The 20,279-nt window shown below is 31.5% G+C and overlaps 3 protein-coding genes and 1 long non-coding RNA gene across 4 annotated transcripts; 1 reads left to right on the top strand and 3 right to left on the bottom strand.

Moving 5' to 3' along the window:
- Positions 1–4,584: 4,584 nt before the first annotated feature.
- On the bottom strand, positions 4,585–6,063 carry LOC125854961 (protein MIZU-KUSSEI 1). Its single transcript, XM_049534571.1, has one exon. The coding sequence runs from the start codon at positions 5,654–5,656 to the stop codon at positions 4,808–4,810; it is 849 nt and encodes a 282-aa protein (XP_049390528.1). The 5' UTR covers positions 5,657–6,063; the 3' UTR covers positions 4,585–4,807.
- A 5,463-nt stretch (positions 6,064–11,526) lies between these two features.
- Positions 11,527–13,509, bottom strand: LOC125856133 (uncharacterized). Its single transcript, XM_049535694.1, has 7 exons — positions 13,426–13,509; positions 13,266–13,327; positions 12,937–13,036; positions 12,609–12,650; positions 12,404–12,449; positions 12,198–12,246; positions 11,527–11,605 (listed from the first exon to the last, which is right to left on the bottom strand). The coding sequence occupies exons 1-7, from the start codon at positions 13,507–13,509 to the stop codon at positions 11,527–11,529; spliced, it is 462 nt and encodes a 153-aa protein (XP_049391651.1).
- Positions 13,510–14,690: 1,181 nt separating this feature from the next.
- LOC125854967 (uncharacterized) lies at positions 14,691–15,284 on the top strand. The gene is made up of 2 exons (XR_007445439.1): positions 14,691–14,867; positions 14,948–15,284. It is a non-coding gene; the product is annotated as an uncharacterized LOC125854967 (long non-coding RNA).
- A 3,509-nt stretch (positions 15,285–18,793) lies between these two features.
- LOC125856132 (uncharacterized) lies at positions 18,794–19,330 on the bottom strand. The gene has a single exon (XM_049535693.1). It carries the CDS (start codon positions 19,328–19,330, stop codon positions 18,794–18,796), a length of 537 nt encoding a protein of 178 aa, XP_049391650.1.
- Positions 19,331–20,279: the final 949 nt, after the last annotated feature.

Here is a 20,279-nt window from a genome sequence, read left to right as displayed (position 1 = left end):
ATCCCGTGCACAACGCTATGTATCCCGTTATGTGGAATGTATCAAACGCTATGTATCCCGCTATGTGGAATGTATCAAACCTAATGTATCCCGTGCACAACGCTATGTATCACGCTATGTGAAATGTATCACGCTATGTGGAATGTATCAAACCTAATGTATCCCGTGCACAACACTATTTATCCCACAAACATCATTTTTAAGGGATTTTTGGTAAATAGAAAACTAGAAGGGATAGGATGTTATTTAGTACTTATAATATGTGGTTCCTATAATTTATACTTATTTAAATGAGGAAATTTCGCAAATAGCCATTAAAATAAATTTAATTAGGTTCCATAGCTATAGTTTGTTGATTACGATTCGTAACTATATGTTAGAGAGAGGAAAAATGCAAGCGAGATTGGGAGACAGAGGAGAGAGGCGAGTGAGAGAGGGTAGAGAGTGGAGAGAGGCGAATTGTATATGTATATATGTCAAATTGTATATGTATATATGTCAGATAATTATATCTATGTAACTGGTATACATATGTATTTGTATATCATGCGAGCGAGATTGGGAGAGGGAGGAGAGATGTGAGCTAGAGAGGATAGAGAGTGGATAGAGGCGAATTGTATATGTATATCTATCAGATAATTGTATATATGTAACTGGTATACATATGTGTTTGTATATTTGGCGAGCGAGATTGGGAGAGGGAAGAGAGAGACGAGCGAGAGAGGGCAAAGAGTGGAGGAATGTGAATTGTATTTGTATATATGTCATATAATTGTATATGTATAATTTGTATTTGTATATATATAAAAGAGGAGAGAGGAGAGAGGGGACTTAATTATGGCTAAAATTAAGTTGCGAGTGGTAATTAATGAAAACTATAGTTATGTCAGCTAATTAACTACTATATGCTTGTTTATCCACGTAATTTCTCCTATTTAAATTTTACGGAATAATTTACGTTGTATCCCATTTTGAACTCGATATTTAGTAAATTAAAAAACACTAAAAAGTAACATATGCTTTACATTTGAAATTTTGAATTTAAAAGTGGTGGTATGAAGTAATAACCTTAAAAGAAAGAACAAGTAGCTCCACAGCTCGTTCAAAAGAAGATGAATCCGTCCCTATAAATTTGTCAATTCCTAGGCTCGGCCAAAAACATACTTTACATATTAAAACTAAGATGAATTATCTCATTTGTAAAAAAAATAATTCTATGAGATTCGCTTGTAAACTAAACTTCACTGATAAATAGGTTTACATTGTGATTTAAGGTTTATTTCCTATAGAGAGGTTATGAATTATGATACTACTCGTAAAGAGCTATATTCCTTTTTCTTTTGAGTAATGAAATCATCCAATAACTTTGAATTCATCGTTTACGGCTAGGATTATTGGGATATCTAATCTTTTTTTCGCTCCCCTAACTTTTATTTCTCAATGTTCGTGTCACCCCAACATAGTGCTTTCATTGTTGGTCTTCTTTCACCCTTGTTGCATTCCCAGACAAGTTCCTAAAGAGATCCTATTATTCCTGATATTTCAGTTGAATCTGCGAAAAATAATAGAGTATTGAAATATTGAGAGTTACATTATTCATTTCTACACTATATCACTAAATGATGACTGGATTCCGCTAAACAAAATTGTTACTGATATCATCGAATTCTAATCTTCATAGGCGACTAATGGTAGAAACTCTATTTTTCATAAATATAGGATAAGTAAATAATCCTGCGATGTAGATCTTTTTACTATTTGACTAATTAGTACATGCAACAAAGTGTCAAGTAAATAATTTAAGATATATGCAATTTGGCTTGAACGCTACCATTAACAAATATATATATGGAGAGTGGATATTCACAACGATTATATTATTCATTTGGTGACTAAAAAGTAATCATTGTATGTTTTTCAGCTGCAAAATTAAAGCAGTCTTTTAAGGCTTTTAAGTCATACTTTGAGGAATAAAGTCCAATATTAAACAATAGGTGTTTATTACCAAGAAAAAGTCCACAGTTAAAACACTTTATTTACATTATTAAATTGGTCAATTAACAGGACAGAGCCACGTGGGGCAAGTGAGTTCATCAAAATTCTTTTGGACGGAAAATTATATGATATATTTAAAAATTAAAATTAAAATTACTGTTTTTTATGTTTATATGTTAATTGCAAATTCTCTTAGCTAAGTTCTTCGTATGTTTAGTTTGTCACATTTTATATTTTTGAGCCGATTTGAAAAGTCATCTTTATAATTAGATTTGATGTAATTGAGTATTACACTATTTTATATATTTGGTTGACTTATATAATTACTTAATCAACATGTAATTAAATAAAAAAATTACACTTTCCAATTTTCAACGAGGGGTTGTGAATTGTTGGTAATTTACATGGTGAATTACTAGCTATTACATTTTAATTTATTCTTTTTATCTTTATTTTTAGTTTATTATTTTTATATTTTTATTATTCTAAAAATATATTTTTATTTTATATTAATATTTCATTTCCTTCTCATGCTCAACTTAACTTCTTTTGATTTTTTGCGATTTTCGTATTATCTATTTTATTTGTTTATTCTATGTTTAATTTTTTTCATTAGCATAATTTTGTCAGTATTCTAATTTTTAAATTGAAGGAAAATTCATTGTTAAATAAAGTTATAGATTTACGTTTTTCTTTTCTTTTAAATCATATTTATGTACGTTATGTTGAAATTTGACATAAGAGTATTTTCTTAAATTTTTGTTCAAATTTAGAACTTATGTTATATTTTCAATTTCATTTGTTTTAATAATATTGACTTGATATTTCACATTTCAAGTCATTTATTTTTAGTTAGAAATTCATGACACTTTGTTTAATTGTTTATAACATTAATCTTTTTGTAAACATGTATTTTATGTTCATAGAAATCGTATACTTTTAATTTTTATTATTAATTTAATTCACATATATTAATTTGAAAAGAACATAAATCATTTTTTTATAATATTAATTAAGAACACGTGTTTGTTGATTAGTATATTTTAAAAAGATATTATATATCTTAAATATTTAATTCAATATCATTTATAAATTCTATTATTTGTTTAATATAAAATTTTAATTTTAGATAATTAACTTTTATTCTTAAAATTTAATATAATTTTATAATTGTAATTGTGCAACCACACAATACATTTATAATTACATTGTGACAAACAAACTTATCAATATAATAATTAAATTGAATAATTACTAGACTGATAATTACACTATTTCTAATCAACCAGTAATACCATTTTAACTTTCAGTTGTTGCATCAATCATTACATAAATACATTTCTTTGCTTGTAATAGGTTTAAACCCCACAAATAGTGATTAATAATTAATCTTCCGCGTTTTCTTCACCAATAAGGCAATAACGTGGTTTAATTAATTAGAAGAAAATAATTTTGTTATGAGCAATTCTAGTGCTCAATTTTTCGTTTTAAGATATCGTTAGAATCATGATAAATAATGTTCAACAATTACATAATTTTTCAACAAAAAAATTGTATCACTTAAAAGTAGATGAAGTGATCAAACAACCTGTTAATTGTGTCAATACTTTCAATGACATAGAATAATGCATCAGAATAAACAGAATATATAGCTTGATATAAACACTCAATGCGTATGATCAGACAAAAAATACTTTAGACACACTCAACACAAACAACAAATATATAGCNATGCCCTTCATTAATGTAAAAAGTGATATAACAAAAGGGTTGAAAGAGACATTTTTGTCATTTACCTTTTTTATCCCGGGATAAGTTATCCCGGGATTACTATACCACCCAAGGAAAGGGATAACTTATCCCGGTACTAATTATTAATCCCGGGATAAGTTATCCCGAACTTGCCAACCAAACAACAAAATAAGCGGTACTATAATTTAATCCCAGGACTATTTATTATTATACCTCACACCAAACGACCCCTCAATGCGTATGATCAGACAAAAAATACTTTAGACACACAAAATACAAACAACAAATATATAGCTTAATATAAACACTGCATGCATATTTTCCGAATCTAGCTATCCATGTCGAAACATAAAAGTTTCCACATTGAATAGTACTCTACCTTGAATTTTCACAATGTTGAACCTTTAAGACTTTTAGCACGATCACTATCACAAATTTAATCTTACGATATCAAATTCATATAAATTTAATATTTCAATATAGAACATAGCATCATGCTTAATAATTTATTAAAACTACACCAAATAATAGATATATTTTGTAGTTTAATGTATAAACATCAATAGAGTCAACAATAATCATGAGTACTTATTATTAATAGTTTTAACTATAATTGTATTATTCTCTCCTTCTCTAGTGATATTAAGCATCTTTTTCATCATTTTAATGTAAAAGAATGATTCAATTAATCCGGATTCACATGAAATAAATTTCATAAAAAGAGAAAACACTCTTTATCAAAATCTTTTCTCAAATCTAATTGTTATTTGATTAATATTAAACTGAAACTATCCATCTCACCGAAACCGATCTATATGAGAATAAAGGAGAAATGCAGAAGAAATCATGCATATGATCATGCAAATATACATATAGAAAACTTACAACAAAAAGTACAAAAAATCACTAACCAAAAACATTGCATATACCTAATTAAACACACTATAAATTCAAAATACTCAAACAAAAAAAAAAAGATTATAAATATTATCATTTCAACTTTTTCTCTTCTTTAATTTTCATATCAATTTTTTTTTTCTATTTTTCATTTTTCAAATTTTCATATCCTAAGAAGAAAAATACTGAGTTCAGGTCCTCCATTACCATCCGGATTCATCATATAAAAAGCTTCTGAGTCACGACTCCCTACAACTCGTTCAAATTTCGCTCTCATATACAACAACTCACCTTCCGCCGCACTAATTTTCCGGCCATCATCCACCACCGGAATCACTCCGGCGCCGACGGAAACACTCTGCACTGTACTCAACACATGCCAATCGGAATCCGTACATAACCTCGATGTTGCATACCCACATTTCCTCCCGTTACAATACATCGTCCACATCGGCTCTTCAAATAGCCCTAATCTCTTCCGGCTACCTCCCGGCGCCGCCGTTTTCTCGCATTCTAACGCAATTCTGACCAATCCCGACGACATCTCCTTTACTAACGATGAAGTTGAAACTGCGAGCTCGATTAGTAAAACCGGGTCGGATTTCGGATCGTCTTGTACGGCGAAGCTGACGTGGCCTCTCCGGTGACCGAATAAAGTTCCGGTGACTTTCCGGCCGAGGGATGGGGTAATTGAGAACTGATTCGGGAGATTTAGCCATCGGCAAGTAGGGAGTACGGAAGGGAATGAGATGATGCTGATGAGTGATCGGAGGAGAGATGAAACTCCGATTCGGGTTTTGGTTAATCGATTGAAATTGTTCGAAGAAGACGATGATGAGCTTCCGTTGTTAGGAAGAACGAGAGATTTGTCAGTTGAATAATCACGGGTAGCTGAAGAGTAAGACCGCGAATAAGTATTGTTATTTGCAGGTATGATTTTTTTCGAGCTTTTGCAGCTGCTTGTTCGTGGAAGAGCAGCAAATGGTTGTTGTTGTTGTTGTGCTTGTCTCATTGTATGAAGAAAACTAACAAACAACAAATTAACTAAAAAAAAAAATGAGACAAAATTAGAATAGTCTATTGGCTTTGTAGGTAGTGATAAAAAAAGGAAATTTTTTTGATTCTATAATTGAAGAACCAAGAAAATGGGAGTAGTAGTAGTAACTTGTGTTTTACTACTACTCCAAATCAAAAAAATAGGGTGGGGTGGGGTATTGGNGAAGGGTGAGTACTCAACTCTCAAGAAAAGGAGAGAAGTTTTTGAGGTATTTTGGTGAGTGAAAAAGAGATTGTTATGAGCATGTGTATTTTAGCTATGATCAAAGGCCAAGGTACTAAGAAAAGGGCAAAAAGAAATAAGGAAAGTAAATATGATGTTATAAGGGTTAGGTGGGGCGGTTCTTTTCCCTTTTTCCTAATTTTTTTGTTGTTGTTGTTAAACCAAGAATAATCAATTTAGAATTGAATTCACACTTAAGATAAGTAGAAGACTTCAGTACTGATATTATCAAGCTGCACATGTATGTATTGGAGGTGGCTTTAATCACAAGAAGCAAAATGAGTTTTAGAGTTGGAAGTGATTTTGCTCACAAGAAGCAAAATAAAAGGAAAGAAAACAGTAAGAATCGAACTCATGTCAATTTCATCAATATAACTAAGATATGATACTTAGTGGTTAGATGAATTAGCTCACAACAAACACAAGGAAATAGTGAGGAGTATTTTGATCCTATTTTGCTATGGAAAAGGCAAAGTGGAAAAGTATAAGGGATTTTGGTATCAAATATCAAGAAGGGGACAAGGTGATGATGAGTGTTTTGAAGGTGGCTAAGAAAACTAAAGAAAAAAATACTATAGAATTTTGTGAAATGATTGTGATCATTTCTTTGCATTCATGCCCTCCCCTATTTATATACAAAAAAAATATTAATAAAATTATATACAATTTTTTATTTTCTTTTAAATTAAAGTGATAAAAAAGGGATGATATAGTGGTCCTGCAGAGCATGATAAAAGAATACACGTGCAGCCGTTGTTTTTATTAAGCGTGATTTGATATTAATGGATCTTGAATGAAGAATGGACGGTCAGGATTGGCTGATGAAGAATAAATGTTGATATTTCTTTTAAAAATTTAAAATATATTTATAACCATCGGACATTTGAACTGGTCTAACTAATTCGGATTTATGTCATGGAAATCTAACACCAAGCAAGCGTGAGATAGTAGAGATGCATCACTGAAAAATAATATGAATGACGACAAGTAAATTCTGTAGTTAATTGTGATTTATCAGTCCTTGTTATTTTTTATTTAATAATAAATTAATGTAAAATTATATTAAAAAATATATATGTAAGCTATGAGTTATCTAACGATAGATTAACTACATAACTATAGCTACCACTTCCAACAATGACCAAAATATGATAATAGTGACTTATTAGTTACTTGTTTTGATTTAAAAGAAAGACGAAAAATTTGATAACAAGTATATAACTTTTTATCGTTGTTGCGAGTTTGGCAACAATTGCAAATAATTTTCTTTAGTCATTGTTGCAAGTATTTCAGACTTTAGTAGTTACTTAAGTATCAAAGTATTCTTTTTAGTTTTGGTTTTACAATAAGGATATTTTCTAAAAACTATTGATCACACAAGTAGGGTTTTGAATAACACAATCTTTTGATTTTTTATATTTTTTTGGATTAAACATTTAAATTATGTTTTTTTTTTAAAAAAAAAAAATGTATATAGGATATTCATGCAACACATATGGACGACACAAACAAACACGTCTCTTATTATATAAGATCATATAATTAATACTTTACAATATCTTGGCCAACCATTATTGCAAAATGCAAATTAAATATCAAATGACTACTTTACAATTTCATAGTGGTGATCTGGTTGTGATATGAAGTTGATTTTATCGTTTTTTTATGAAGTACTACAATTGTTTGGTGTCTCACTCTATGTTTGATATTGATATCGATTCCTCGAGTAATTTAAATTTGTGTTTCGTAAAGCTTATGAAAGAAAAAGTGCTTCTCTTTAAAAGATTATGTATTATGAGTTTTACGATGAATTTGATTGCAGGTCCAGTGATAATGAAAAGGTAATTCATTAGGGAGATGATAGAATTCATAACGATTATTCAACGTGCTTTGCATGCTATTTTAACTTAAAAAGCACCATACTGGGAATCAAAACTTGGTCATAGCACATGTAATATATAACTTTGAGCATGCACAAACAACCACTACATCAAGCAACTGCTTGTTGCCTAGGTGCACTAGGGTGTTCGTGGTTTAGATCGAAATCAAACCAATCTAGTCAGTTTTTAAATTTCTAAAACCAAATCAAATCAAACAAAAAAATAACCGTTGGTTTAGTTCTATTTTTTTGATTTTTCAGTTTGAGAGTAATAAATTTTTTTGATTTTTCAGTTTGAGAGTAATAAATTTTTTTGAGGACATACATATCTTGACAGACACATACACCTAGTACATGAACAATCCATAGGAAAGTTATTGTGGTTCAATTAAACAATTAAATAATACTAGAATTATTATTACACGAATAAAGTGATTCAATTAAGAGAAAGTGTGACTATCTTATGTGAGGTAAGGTAGGTAAAAATTAAAGTACTGGATTTTGATGGATTTGGACTTAGGGTTGAATAGTTGGGCCAAAATTTAAGTGTTAGACACTTAGGCTTGAGAAAATGGTAAACTTAAAGACTTACGTTAATTAAAATTTAACAAATATTTGTATTTTATTTATGAGTAATATATAAATAATTATAAATTTTATATATCTAATTTCTCGGTTTGGTTTGGTTATTTTTTTAATTAAATCAAAACCAAATCAAATAGTATCAGTTTCAAAATTTAAAAACCTAACCTAACCAAACCAAATTAAATATCAGTTTTTTAATCAGTTTGATTCGGATTGCGGTTCAGTTAGTTTTTTTTAACCATTGCCATAAACAACCCTAGTGTTCATTGTTTAATTTTATACCACCTTTCATATTTTTATATAAATATATATAGTTTGATACGAAATTAATGGGTGCTCGAGCACCCGGAGCCTTCAATGTGGATCCGCCCCTGGATGCAACCTTATTATGTATTTTTTTTTACGTAAACTACATATTTATGTGTAATAATTCTCCAAGATTGCATCATAGTAGATTTGAATCCATAATTTTAAAAATATAATAAGTCTAAGCTAATTAAACCATAACCGTAAATCTAAATTTTAAATCTATCTTTGCACCTAAACTTCAAAAGTCGAAAACTTCTTATTAAAGATAAAGTGATTATATCCCTTTCATCACAACTCTTTGTGATCAGTACGACAATTAAGTTGATACTAGTTAAATTAAAATTATTATACAAGACAAAACTTAAAATTTTAAATTTTATCTTTTTGGGACGGTTCCAAACAAAGCATTCTTATTTGGGGTGATTTGGCTAATCGGATTGGTGGCCTAACCTCAATTGAACGGTCAGGATTAAAAGTTGACCTCCTCTAATCTTGACACGTTGAATCTTTAATTACCAATCAAACATTAATTAGTTTTATTTTCCATAAGCCTGTGACATCTACCTTTGCATCACTATCTTTGTTTCCATCTCTCTCTCTATATAATATAAATAATATTAGAAGATTTAATATTTATGTATCCAAAGGAATTTTTACATTCAATATATGTAAACTAAATAGAAATTTGCGACAGATAACTTTTATCATTAAACATAAAAAATCTATGTCAATCTTATTTAGCGTTAGATTATGAAACAATTACTTTTGAAAAATAAGTCAAGAAACTTGTTATAATGTTTTAAATCACATTGATAGTATAAGAATTTACACTTTTAAAATATATAAAAATTTATTTTGGAAATAATTTTAAAATTTCTATGGAAATTATCTTGAAAGATTAAATCAAAACTACTTAATTAGCTTCGTGCGGCATTTGTACTTTAAATGGACTTTTAGGATGAACTAATTGTTTAATTAATTAATTTTTTTTATATATTTTTTAGATTTATCATTATTATTAAGATTGTTGAGATTTTGGTATATCTACTAAACTACTTAAAGTCTTAAAAGAAAAATTAATGTATATTTTTTGCCTTCTGCATAACATATTCACGAAATTCTAATTTAAGTTTTTTGTAACTTTCTTAGTTCAAGATCAGATTCATACACTACTAAAAATAATGTAAATATTCAATAAATATTTTCATCAAAATGTCATTGAAAATATTTTCGACAAGTCAAATTTCAATGAAATCAGATTTTTTTTTAAGTAATGACACTTGGTGATTTTAATAATTTGTGATTTCAATTGATTTTGAAAGGAAAAATAAAAAGGTTATGTAAAGGAAAAGTAGCACAATTGGTCCATTTTTGGACATAATTTTGTTCCTTCACTTTTATACTTTTTGTTTGTTCCACATTTTAAATATATGTTAAACACACAAAGTTATAACACAATCATTAGGATATTCTGATCCACATATTATGTTTGTCCAATTTTATAATTTTTAAAGATAAAATTATTATTATCTTGAACAAAACAAAAAGTTATTTGCTTATAAAATATATTCGACAAATAATGATGCAAATGATATTTCATATTTTTGAACAAGAAAACAGTTAATTTCTATTTTGATGGCAAGTGTAACTAATATGCCATTAAGAATATCATTTCAACGAATCCATAAAAGTGATTATATCTTTATCATCAAGTCCGAATAAAGATAAAAAAATCTTGAATAGACCGATCTAGCTAAATAACTCAAAAAATAAATTGTCATATTTTATACACAAGAAGTTTTATATTTAATTTTTGTAATAGAAAAAGTATGTGGTCCAAAAAAAAGTGTGATTAAGTTAATTACATATAATAATAAATAAAATTTCGATTTGTTTGTATTGTTGATATACCATATGATTATTTTTTTTAAAAAAATTTAGAGAAAACTATTAGAAAGAAGGCAGGCAACCATTATAAGAGAATTATTATTAAATTAGTGAATAATTGTATTGAACCCTTCGTCATTTGAGTGACTAATCAAAGTAATGATTAGACTAATGCATGCTAATAGTACTTAATTTAGAAAATAATTAGTTAGCTAAAGAATGATGTGTACTTAAAAAGAAAGGGTAACCACAAAAATAACATTGTTTATTGGATGTTAATATTTTCTAAAAAATATTTTAAGAAAATACAAGGTCAATCTTATATGATAACATGTGACATTGGTAACATTAAAATTCATAATACTTAAAGCATCTAAAGATGATATAAATTGTGGTTTAGTTGATACAGATGACATAGATTTTGATTTGAAATCCAAAATTATTTATTAAGTTTCATATTCATTATAATTTAATTATTCGATATTTAAAGCATGATCAAAATTTGCTTCAAATAGACTTATGAAGGGAACAACCCACTCCATACTAAGAAGTTGTTCATTTTCAATACCGAACAAATCACCTTAAATATTCGAATCTTATTATGCAAAAGATCTTAATAGAAAATATTTTTTTATTTAACAGGTTTTACACGACACAAATTCTGATCATTTTAAGTCTCAATACAATATATATCATCGAATGAAGACAAAAAAACCAAGTGAAACATCGCACAACCACAATGATAATATCAAACATAGAAAAAATTGAAAAAAGAAGATCAATTTTAAATTTCAATTCTTCTTGATAAAATCAAAAGAAGAATCCAACTTTTGCGTCAAACATTCGACTTTATTCCAACTTAGCTTTAACCAAGCTAATAAGCAAAGATTAATGTAAAAACTAAAGAGAGTCTTTATTTCAAATTGTGAAAGAGTAATATAAATCAATCTATGATCATAGGATTGTCAGCATCATTTTCAGCTTTTGGGGTTCCCAACTTCAAATTGGAATCAACAGGCAGCCTGTAAAACATAAAAAAATTTTTAAAATTTATTTTCTAAATCAGTCTTTCATATACATAAAATAATAATCGTGCCTCAATTTCAAATAAATAAAGTTAACTTCATGAAATTGTTACAAATCATATTAACATTTAAACTAGTCAATATCATTAAAATATTAAGAAGCACTAAAGTTTCTCAATATACCAGTAACAATAATAATTGCACGATCTCAATCTCCAATAAGTTAGATTGACTATATGAAATTATCACCGATTATATCGCTCTATTTAAAATTACATATGAAATTAATATTAGCAAAAATATTTAAAAAATTAAGGAATAAAAAATAAATAAAAAATTAGGAGAAATGCATAAACGAAAGTGTCCTCCCATATCACTCAAATAAATTGAGTCGATCAAATGAAATTATCACTGATCATATCATTTTATTTAAACTAAAAAGTTTTAAAAAATTCTGCATGCATTCATAAATGTTTTCAAATTTAGTCTTCATATAATAATAGAACCAATAGAGGTACGTTTTTTCTTTTTCTAAGAGGAAAAAATTATTAATAGTAATTAGAAGAAAAAAAAAAATGAATAGAATTACCTCAAATGCAAGAAAGTGTCAGTTTCATCAAAAGAATTTTCTTTCATAGCTAATTCACATTGGAGTTCTATAACCTGAATTTTCAAAATATCTATATTTTAAAATATTTTAGTAAATTTAATAATAAAATTAGGAAAAATTAATAATTATAAATCACAATTATAATATTTAAAATATAATTTAAGTGAAGTTTGAATTAAGGCTACTTACTTGTTCAGGTAATGTTTTGGCCTCAATCATAGCCTCTTCCTCCTGCCAAAAGAAAAAGAGAAAAGAAATTCTAAGCCACAAAGGTGATCAATGAAATATTTCGAAAAAAATAATAAAGTATAAAATCTTCTTAATGAAATTCATGTTTTTAAATCACGGTTGATTTCATCACGAGTTAGAAAAAATTATATATATTTATACCTCCGGCATATACAATTCAAATTGCCCCATCAGCTTTCGTTCCTGAAATATAAATAAAAAATAATCAAGAAAAAAATGCTTCTTTATTTCCCCTCTAATTTTAAATAGGGGTTATTTTCGAAATACATGTGATAACTAATTAAAAAAATTAATTCAACAAAAGATATAGTTTGGTGCATATAGCATCGCACGATTATTTAGGATCTGGGTCAAAGCCGCACATCAAAATGTGTGATGTAGACGATCGATTCTAATATAAATATTAATGGCTACTTCAAAGTCTCGATACCATAATGTCACAAATAATTGAAAAAATGAATATATATACCATGTGATCCTTGACACTCAAAGCACCTTCTTTTAACATATGTTCCAAATTCTGCAATTCTGTGAAGCTCAAGCCATCAAGGTTTTTTGCCAGCAACCCACTTCACATTATGATATACAAAAAAATTAATATCATCAATAATAAATATATTAGAGAAATATTGAATATATAAAGTATAATTATGATACAAATTCATCACACATATTATTTGTCCCTCAAGCTATCATTATCGAGCCTAAAATTCACATCATAATTCTGTGGACACACTCTATCTCACACCCCTTTAGAATTTTTAAAATTTTTAAAATAAAATTTATAGAAAAACATACCTTTGCATCTTACGCAACACTGCAATTTCTTCCTTGAGGTTATCTAACTCAGTCTGAGGCTCCTAATTAATTAAAATAATTAAATTGGAAAAAATATTTGACTAAAATAAATGAATAATGTAATCAATTAATTTATGTGAAAAATATATATTTAATTTACCACCTCAGTTGCAATAGTTTCTACTATTGCAGGTTCAGAATTAGTTTCTGTAATAGGGTTGTATCTGGCCAGAATATTTCCCATACTTCACAAAAAAAAAAGATATGTTACAAATAATAATATTAATAAACAAAAAAACTTTAACTTCTATAATAATTTATTATTTAATAATAACAATAATAATAACAACAAAATAATTTAGCACTTAATCATGGTAGAGAGAAGCATAGACAAAAATCGAAATAAGAATATCATTCTATTAGTCGATTTAACATCCATTATTGAAAGACAAATGAAATTTTTAGGAACAGTGTTATAATAATCCTTACTACTACGGAATAGTACACTTGCACACCTTCATATATATTGTTTTTTCAATCGAAAAGTTAAGAATTAACTATTGAGACTTTAGATTATTTGTATACATGCTCATACATATTCGCCGCTAGGAGTAACGAAATCAAGTCATGATAAGGAATAACACTTACATTTTTAGTGAAATTTCTACACAAATAATCGATTTTAATTCACTATTTACTTTTTCTAACAGGTATACATGGTTAAAATATACCTTGGCTTAGCATATTCATACAACTTCCCACTGTGGGAGTAAACTATTACTCCCACATCCACATCACATAAGATCGCTAATTCATTTGCTTTTTTAATCAGGCCTTGTCGTCTTTTCGAAAAAGTAACCAGCCTATTAGATGTTTTCTCAATTTTCTTCAACTCAACTTTTCCTCTCCCCATTTTTATCTTTTTTTTCTTTCCTATTAATATCTAAATAAAATGGTGATTGGTGATGGAGGAAATATAGATGGGAATGTGTTTATATAGGAATGTTGAATGCTTGAAGGATGGAAAGTACTACTACATTGGAAAGGGAACATGGAAAGGAAATAATGTACTTTTCATTGTGTTATAAGATACTACTAGTATGATATTTTCTATAACAAGGTAAGTTTGAATTTATTATTTAGGTAAGATAATTACACTTACTCGCACGTGCTGTTTATGCCAGATCAGACTATCTTGCCATAGTTAAGTTAATAAGTAAAGGTTAGCATGTGTCGACTAACTTTTTTTTCTTTTTTTAATCAACTATCGGGCATGCGGCCCATTTTATTAATTAATCAACATGTCTGAAAAATGTTGGCCCAAGTAACATTAGGCCATTACATAAGGAATAATTAAATATCTCTTGTCTAAAAACATCTACCACTTTCCCTTCACTTTCCAATATCACGATGTTGACGGCTTCCTCATGTTCATCGTGCTTCTCCTTGGTGTCATGTAGGTATCTTCTCCCTTCCTCCCCTTTCATTTCAAGATGAGGCCACTTTTGACTTTTCCAGTGCCCTCTGCGCTGTCCCTCCATGGCCAAGTCTTCGAATGGTGCAAGACTTACGCATCTCCTGTATGTCCCTGCCTTTTGACTTGTAAGCTTTCTTCCTCCTACTTTTGCTTGTTGATCGCATCTGAGCTTGTATAACTAGATTCCTCTCTTTCTCTTTTTCAGCTCTTGGCGTTTCTCTGGATCTACATGTACCTCCTAGTCCTGACTGAGCTTGTTGTTGATATCTGACCCTTCTTTTTGTGTGCATAACTTGTAACCCATAGTATACCTGTTGTACCCCATTCCTATAAATCCTTTTTTGTGCGTAGATCTCCTTTTGATGCTCAATGACTTTTGTACCCTGTGTCATAACTGCATGCATCATGGCTTTATGTTTTGTGTGCTGAATCTGTATCAAATCTCCTTTGTGTAAATAGGTTTAGTACTAATCCGTAGGGATGGGATTTGGGATTTCTCCATGTTTAATATCTTCCGGGCAACACTTGGTAATTGATTAAAATTATGGTATTGCACCTTCACTACATGATTGAATGCTTCATTTGCCAAGTGGTCTGCAAGTTGATTACCTTCTCTAAATGTATGTATTAGCTGTATGTTTCTCGCCTGCAAATGACTACGTAAAAATTCCACCATCCTACTGATTTCCCATGGGATCTTCGATTCCCCTCTTAGGATTTTTATTAGAGTCAGAGAATCCGATTCCACTACCAAGGATTGCCAGATGCCAAGCAGTATAAACTGTAAAGCCTTCCAAATAGCAGTGGTTTCCGCAATCAAGTTTGTAGCAACCCTAATGGTATTTGCCTCAGCATAAATGAGGTCACATTGGTCATTTCTTATGCAAAAAGCATAAGAACTGATCCCAGGGTTCCCCCTACAAGCCCCATCCGTGTTGCATTTGAGCATTCCTGCTCCAGGTAACTTCCACTTAACAATTTTAAAGATCAGTTGCTTTTTATGTTGCTGAATTCTGTCAAAACTTTAAAGCCACTTTGTAGGGACATCCTTCCAATTAGGATAGTGATTTTTAATTAGCCAGTGTATCATCCTTTCACATCTATCTTTCACAACATAGTATGATACCTGTCTGCCATGCTTTATCTGATTCCTCCTAATCCACAATTCCCAAATGATGATTACTGGGATACTCCTGATTATATGCCTTGCCTTCATACCCTCCACTCCCTTCCAAACACTGTTCAGAGCTGGAAATAGCTGGTTACCTGCATACTTGATACCTGTGCTTGACACAAAATGCTGCCATAGTTTACAAGCTACCGGGGCAGTCAAGAACGAATGATTCGTAGTTTCTTCACAACCCTCCTCACAACAATAACATTTAGACACTATAGGGATCCTACACCTTTTCAAGTTGTCATCAGTTGGAACCCTACTTTTTAAGACTCTCCAAAGAAAAAAGGCAATATTGAAAGGGAGACCCGTACCCCAAATAAATTGAGAGTATTCTATCTTGTTTCTTCTAGGCCTGATTATCTGGTAAGCTGACTTCGATGAGAATACTCCAAATTTGCTGCCAGTCCACCAGACCCTGCCAATCTCATTCCCAATTGAAGGGGGGATACTGTTCAATACTATATCTGTCATCTCCACAGAAACAACCCCTTCAATAGCATCAATTCTCCAGGACCCTGTATCTGCAAATGTATTAACTTGTCTTTCCTCCTCGACTGCTAGTTCTCCTTTCGTGTAGTATAGAGCCCCAAAATTAGTCCAATTGTCAAACCAGAAGCTAGAGTTCCCATTTTTTAATTGCACCAAATATAAGGCTCCACTTTCTCCCGACCATTAATCATACTTCTCCAGGCTTGTGAGGCACCTGTACCTACGGCCAAAACATGATGCCTTTTTTTGCAATATTTATTGCCAATATAAACACTCCATAAAGATCCAACAGATGTTCTAAAATTCCACCAAAGCTTAGCATGCATTGCCCTATTTATTACCTCCAAAGATCTAAACCCTAGGCCTCCTTCATTCACAGGATAGCACATCTCTTCCCAAGCCACCCAATGTTTTCTCTTTTCTGCATTAGTGGCACTCCAAAAAATTTTAGCAAAAATCTGATGTAGCTTCCTTATGACACCTTTAGGGGGTGTAAGAGCTGCCAAAAGGTGTATAGGCATAGATTGAAGAACATGGTTTATGAGAATGAACTTTCCACCAAATGACAAAAACTTATTCTGCCATGATAGGATTCTTCTGGCCACTTTCCTCATTAAATCCTCAAAATATGAGCTCTTTTTCCTCCCATAAAACACCGGACATCCAAGGTAAGTCATTGGAAACTCCCCTTGCCTGATCCCAGTAAGCTTCCTCAGCCTTATAGAAAAGATCAGTGGAGTTTTCTCATGAAAATAGAAGTAGCTTTTAGTCATATTAATTAACTGTCCAGATACTTCTTCATATCTCCGCAGTACCATCATCATTTTGATAATAGATCCCTTGTCCCCAGAGCAAAATAATATTATGTCATATGCATATGACAAATGATTAATATTGGGACTCCACTTGGGAAGCCCATACCCTAAATAGGATGAATCAGAATGTAGAGCATTAAGAGCCCTAGACAGAACTTCTGCACCAATTATAAACAGTGTAGGGGACAAAGGATCCCCTTGTTTAAGACCCCTAGTAGACTGAAATAATCCATGAATTTGCCCATTGATACAAATGGAGTACCAATTATTTGAAAGCAGCCTCCAAATCATGTCAATAATCACCTCCGAAAACCCAAATTTCCTCAGGACTTTTGTCATAAAGACCCAAGAGACTCTATCATAGGCTTTTGTCATGTCGAGCTTCACCACCACATTCGTATGCTTGTTTCTTTTGTTAATGTCACCAATGATCTCTTGAGCTAAAAGCACATTTTCAGAGATACTCCTACCCTTTACAAATCCAGACTGGTTAGGAGAAATTAACTTTGGCAAAACTGCCGCAATTCTGCCATGTAGGACCATTGAAATGACTTTGTTAATAAAGCAACTCAAACTAATTGGTCTAAGGTCTGAAAATGATCTCACCAGATCTTTCTTTGGAAGTAGAACCAAATTAATATGAGTTATATATCTTGGCAAAGTCTGTCCACAAAAAAAGGCCCTGACTACATTGGTGACATCGTGGGAGACAATGTCCCAACATTCTTGGAAAAATAGTCCCGAGAACCCATCCGGCCTGGCAGCACTATTTCCATCCAATTGAAACACAACTATCTTCACCTCTTCCATGACTGGGAGTTTAATCATAGCATCATTAACCTCCCCAGATATGAGCAAAGGTATATAGTCAAGCATAGAGTAGTCCTGATTAATATTAGTCTCCATAAACTGTTGTTGAAAAATAGTGATGGCCTTCTCCCCTATCCTCGTATCATCAGTAAGGATATTCCTATCCACATCCTGTATTTCAGTTATGTGTAATTTCCTTCTTTTGCCCTGAACATACGAGTGAAAAAATTTAGAATTTCTGTCACCCTCCAGGAACCACTTCATTCTCGCCTTTTGTCTCCAAAAGTTCTCCTATAATTTGAGGAACTTCTTCAATTCAGCCTCTACTTTGAACAGTTCTGCCCTGTTTTCTGGGCTGGGCAGCAATTCAAATTGAGCCTCCTTTTCCAGTAAAACATTCTCCAATGTTGCAAATTGCACAAAAATATTCCCATATTCTACTTTGCTCCACTCCACCAAGGCCTTTTTTACTTTCTTCATCTTTACATGAAGCTCCAAAAATGGGGATCCTGTAAAATCTATACTCCAGCAATTCTTTACCAATTCCTTAAAATTTTTGTGTTTGCACCGAAATTAAGGAATTTAAACGGCTTCACCACATTACGGACCAAAGAATTACAAATAACATGGATTGGGGCATGATCCGAACCTTGTCTGGACAAGTGTTGCACTTCACTTGTGGGATGGCATCAAGAAACTCTTGATTGACCAACACTCTGTCTAGCCTTTCAAAAATGCAAGCATCGTTGATTCTGCCATTCTACCACGTGTATTTACTCCCAGTAAATCTCACCTCTGTCAATGCACATGAGTTTATGCACATTGCAAAATCTGTTGCCTCATGTTGTGAGAACTCTTGACCACCAAGCTTCTCCTCCTTGTTCAAAATAACATTAAAATCCCTCCCCACAAGCCATGGTGAACCAGCCGTATCCATTTCTTCTAATTCTTCCCATAACTCCAATCTTTCTATGGCATCACACCTAGCATAGATTGAAGTAATGAAAAAAATCCTCCCGCCCCAAGAAAACTTCATTGTAAGCTGTTGAATAGCATTCTGCAGAACCACCCCTTCCCATTCATTCCGCCAAAAAATCCATATTTTCCCAGAACTGTTGACAAAAGCATTGTCAAATCCTAACCGCACTCTAAAATTATGAATCTCCGTCGGAGCCTGAAAAGGCTCTATAAGAGCAATAAAATTGTAATTGTTTCTTCTATTGAGATCGACCAATCTCCCAAATGAATTTTGGGTATTAACTGATCGAATATTCCAAAATAAATCTTTGTCTATCATTGGTCACTGCTTGCTGACCTACCATTACTGCCCCTTGTCTGAACCTGAAGGGGAATATTGGATTTTCCCCTTTTGGCTATTAAACTACTAGCTTGTCTAGGGGATAGATCCCCCGAAGTACATGCATTGTTGATATTGTCTTCGATCCCCTCATCCTCCTTTGTTTCTTTTAAGCCCTGTGAATCTTGAGGCATCTTCATCTCTACCCCCAAGTCATTCTGCCCCTCCATGTTGATATTGTCATTAGTAGCTGTGTCAACAAGGTCATCTTGTTGACCCTGATTAGTAGAGCCGTTGTTCCCCACATCTTGGGGAATATTTTCATCCCCCTTATCCTTAACAACCTTGGTGTTGATACTGTTTCCCTTGTCCCCAACACCCTCACTATTGTCCTCGTTCTTGAACCGTCCCTCTACCCATGCCTTTGTAGACAACTTTTTAGTGATAACTTTATTCCCTTGTACTTCCTGTACCTCATTACTGTCATCCTCTATCCCACCCAAATTGTCAAACTTATTTTTAGTGTTAACTTGCCATTGCTTAGCGGGTTGTTGTTGCTTTGCACCCCCAAACTTCTTTTTTTGCTCCACAAACCCCTCAGGCTGGGTGTCCAGCTGCTTTTGTGCCCCCTTTTTAGGCTTCACCTTCTCATGCTTTTTGTTTCCCTTATCCTTGTCCTCTTGTTCCTCCCCTTTGCTATTCTTCTTCTTAAACAGCTCTGGGTGTTTCACATAACATTGGTCTACATCATGCCCTTGAATCGAGCACGTTATGCAATACTTTGGAACGTAGTCATACTTTATCGGTGTCCACTTTTCCAACACTGCCCCATCCTCCTGTTTGATGCCAATCTTGATCCGTTTTGGGAATTCACCAAGCAAGTCAACTTCAACCTTAACCCTTGCGCAGCTTGGTTGTGTTTTTTTCTTCGTTGCTATATCCACTTTCA

Source organism: Solanum stenotomum, chromosome 2 (assembly GCF_019186545.1).
Source record: "Solanum stenotomum isolate F172 chromosome 2, ASM1918654v1, whole genome shotgun sequence".
Taxonomy (NCBI): Eukaryota; Viridiplantae; Streptophyta; class Magnoliopsida; order Solanales; family Solanaceae; genus Solanum; species Solanum stenotomum.
The sequence above is the reverse complement of the archived record's forward strand: the minus strand, read 5'-3'. Positions and strand labels throughout refer to the sequence as shown.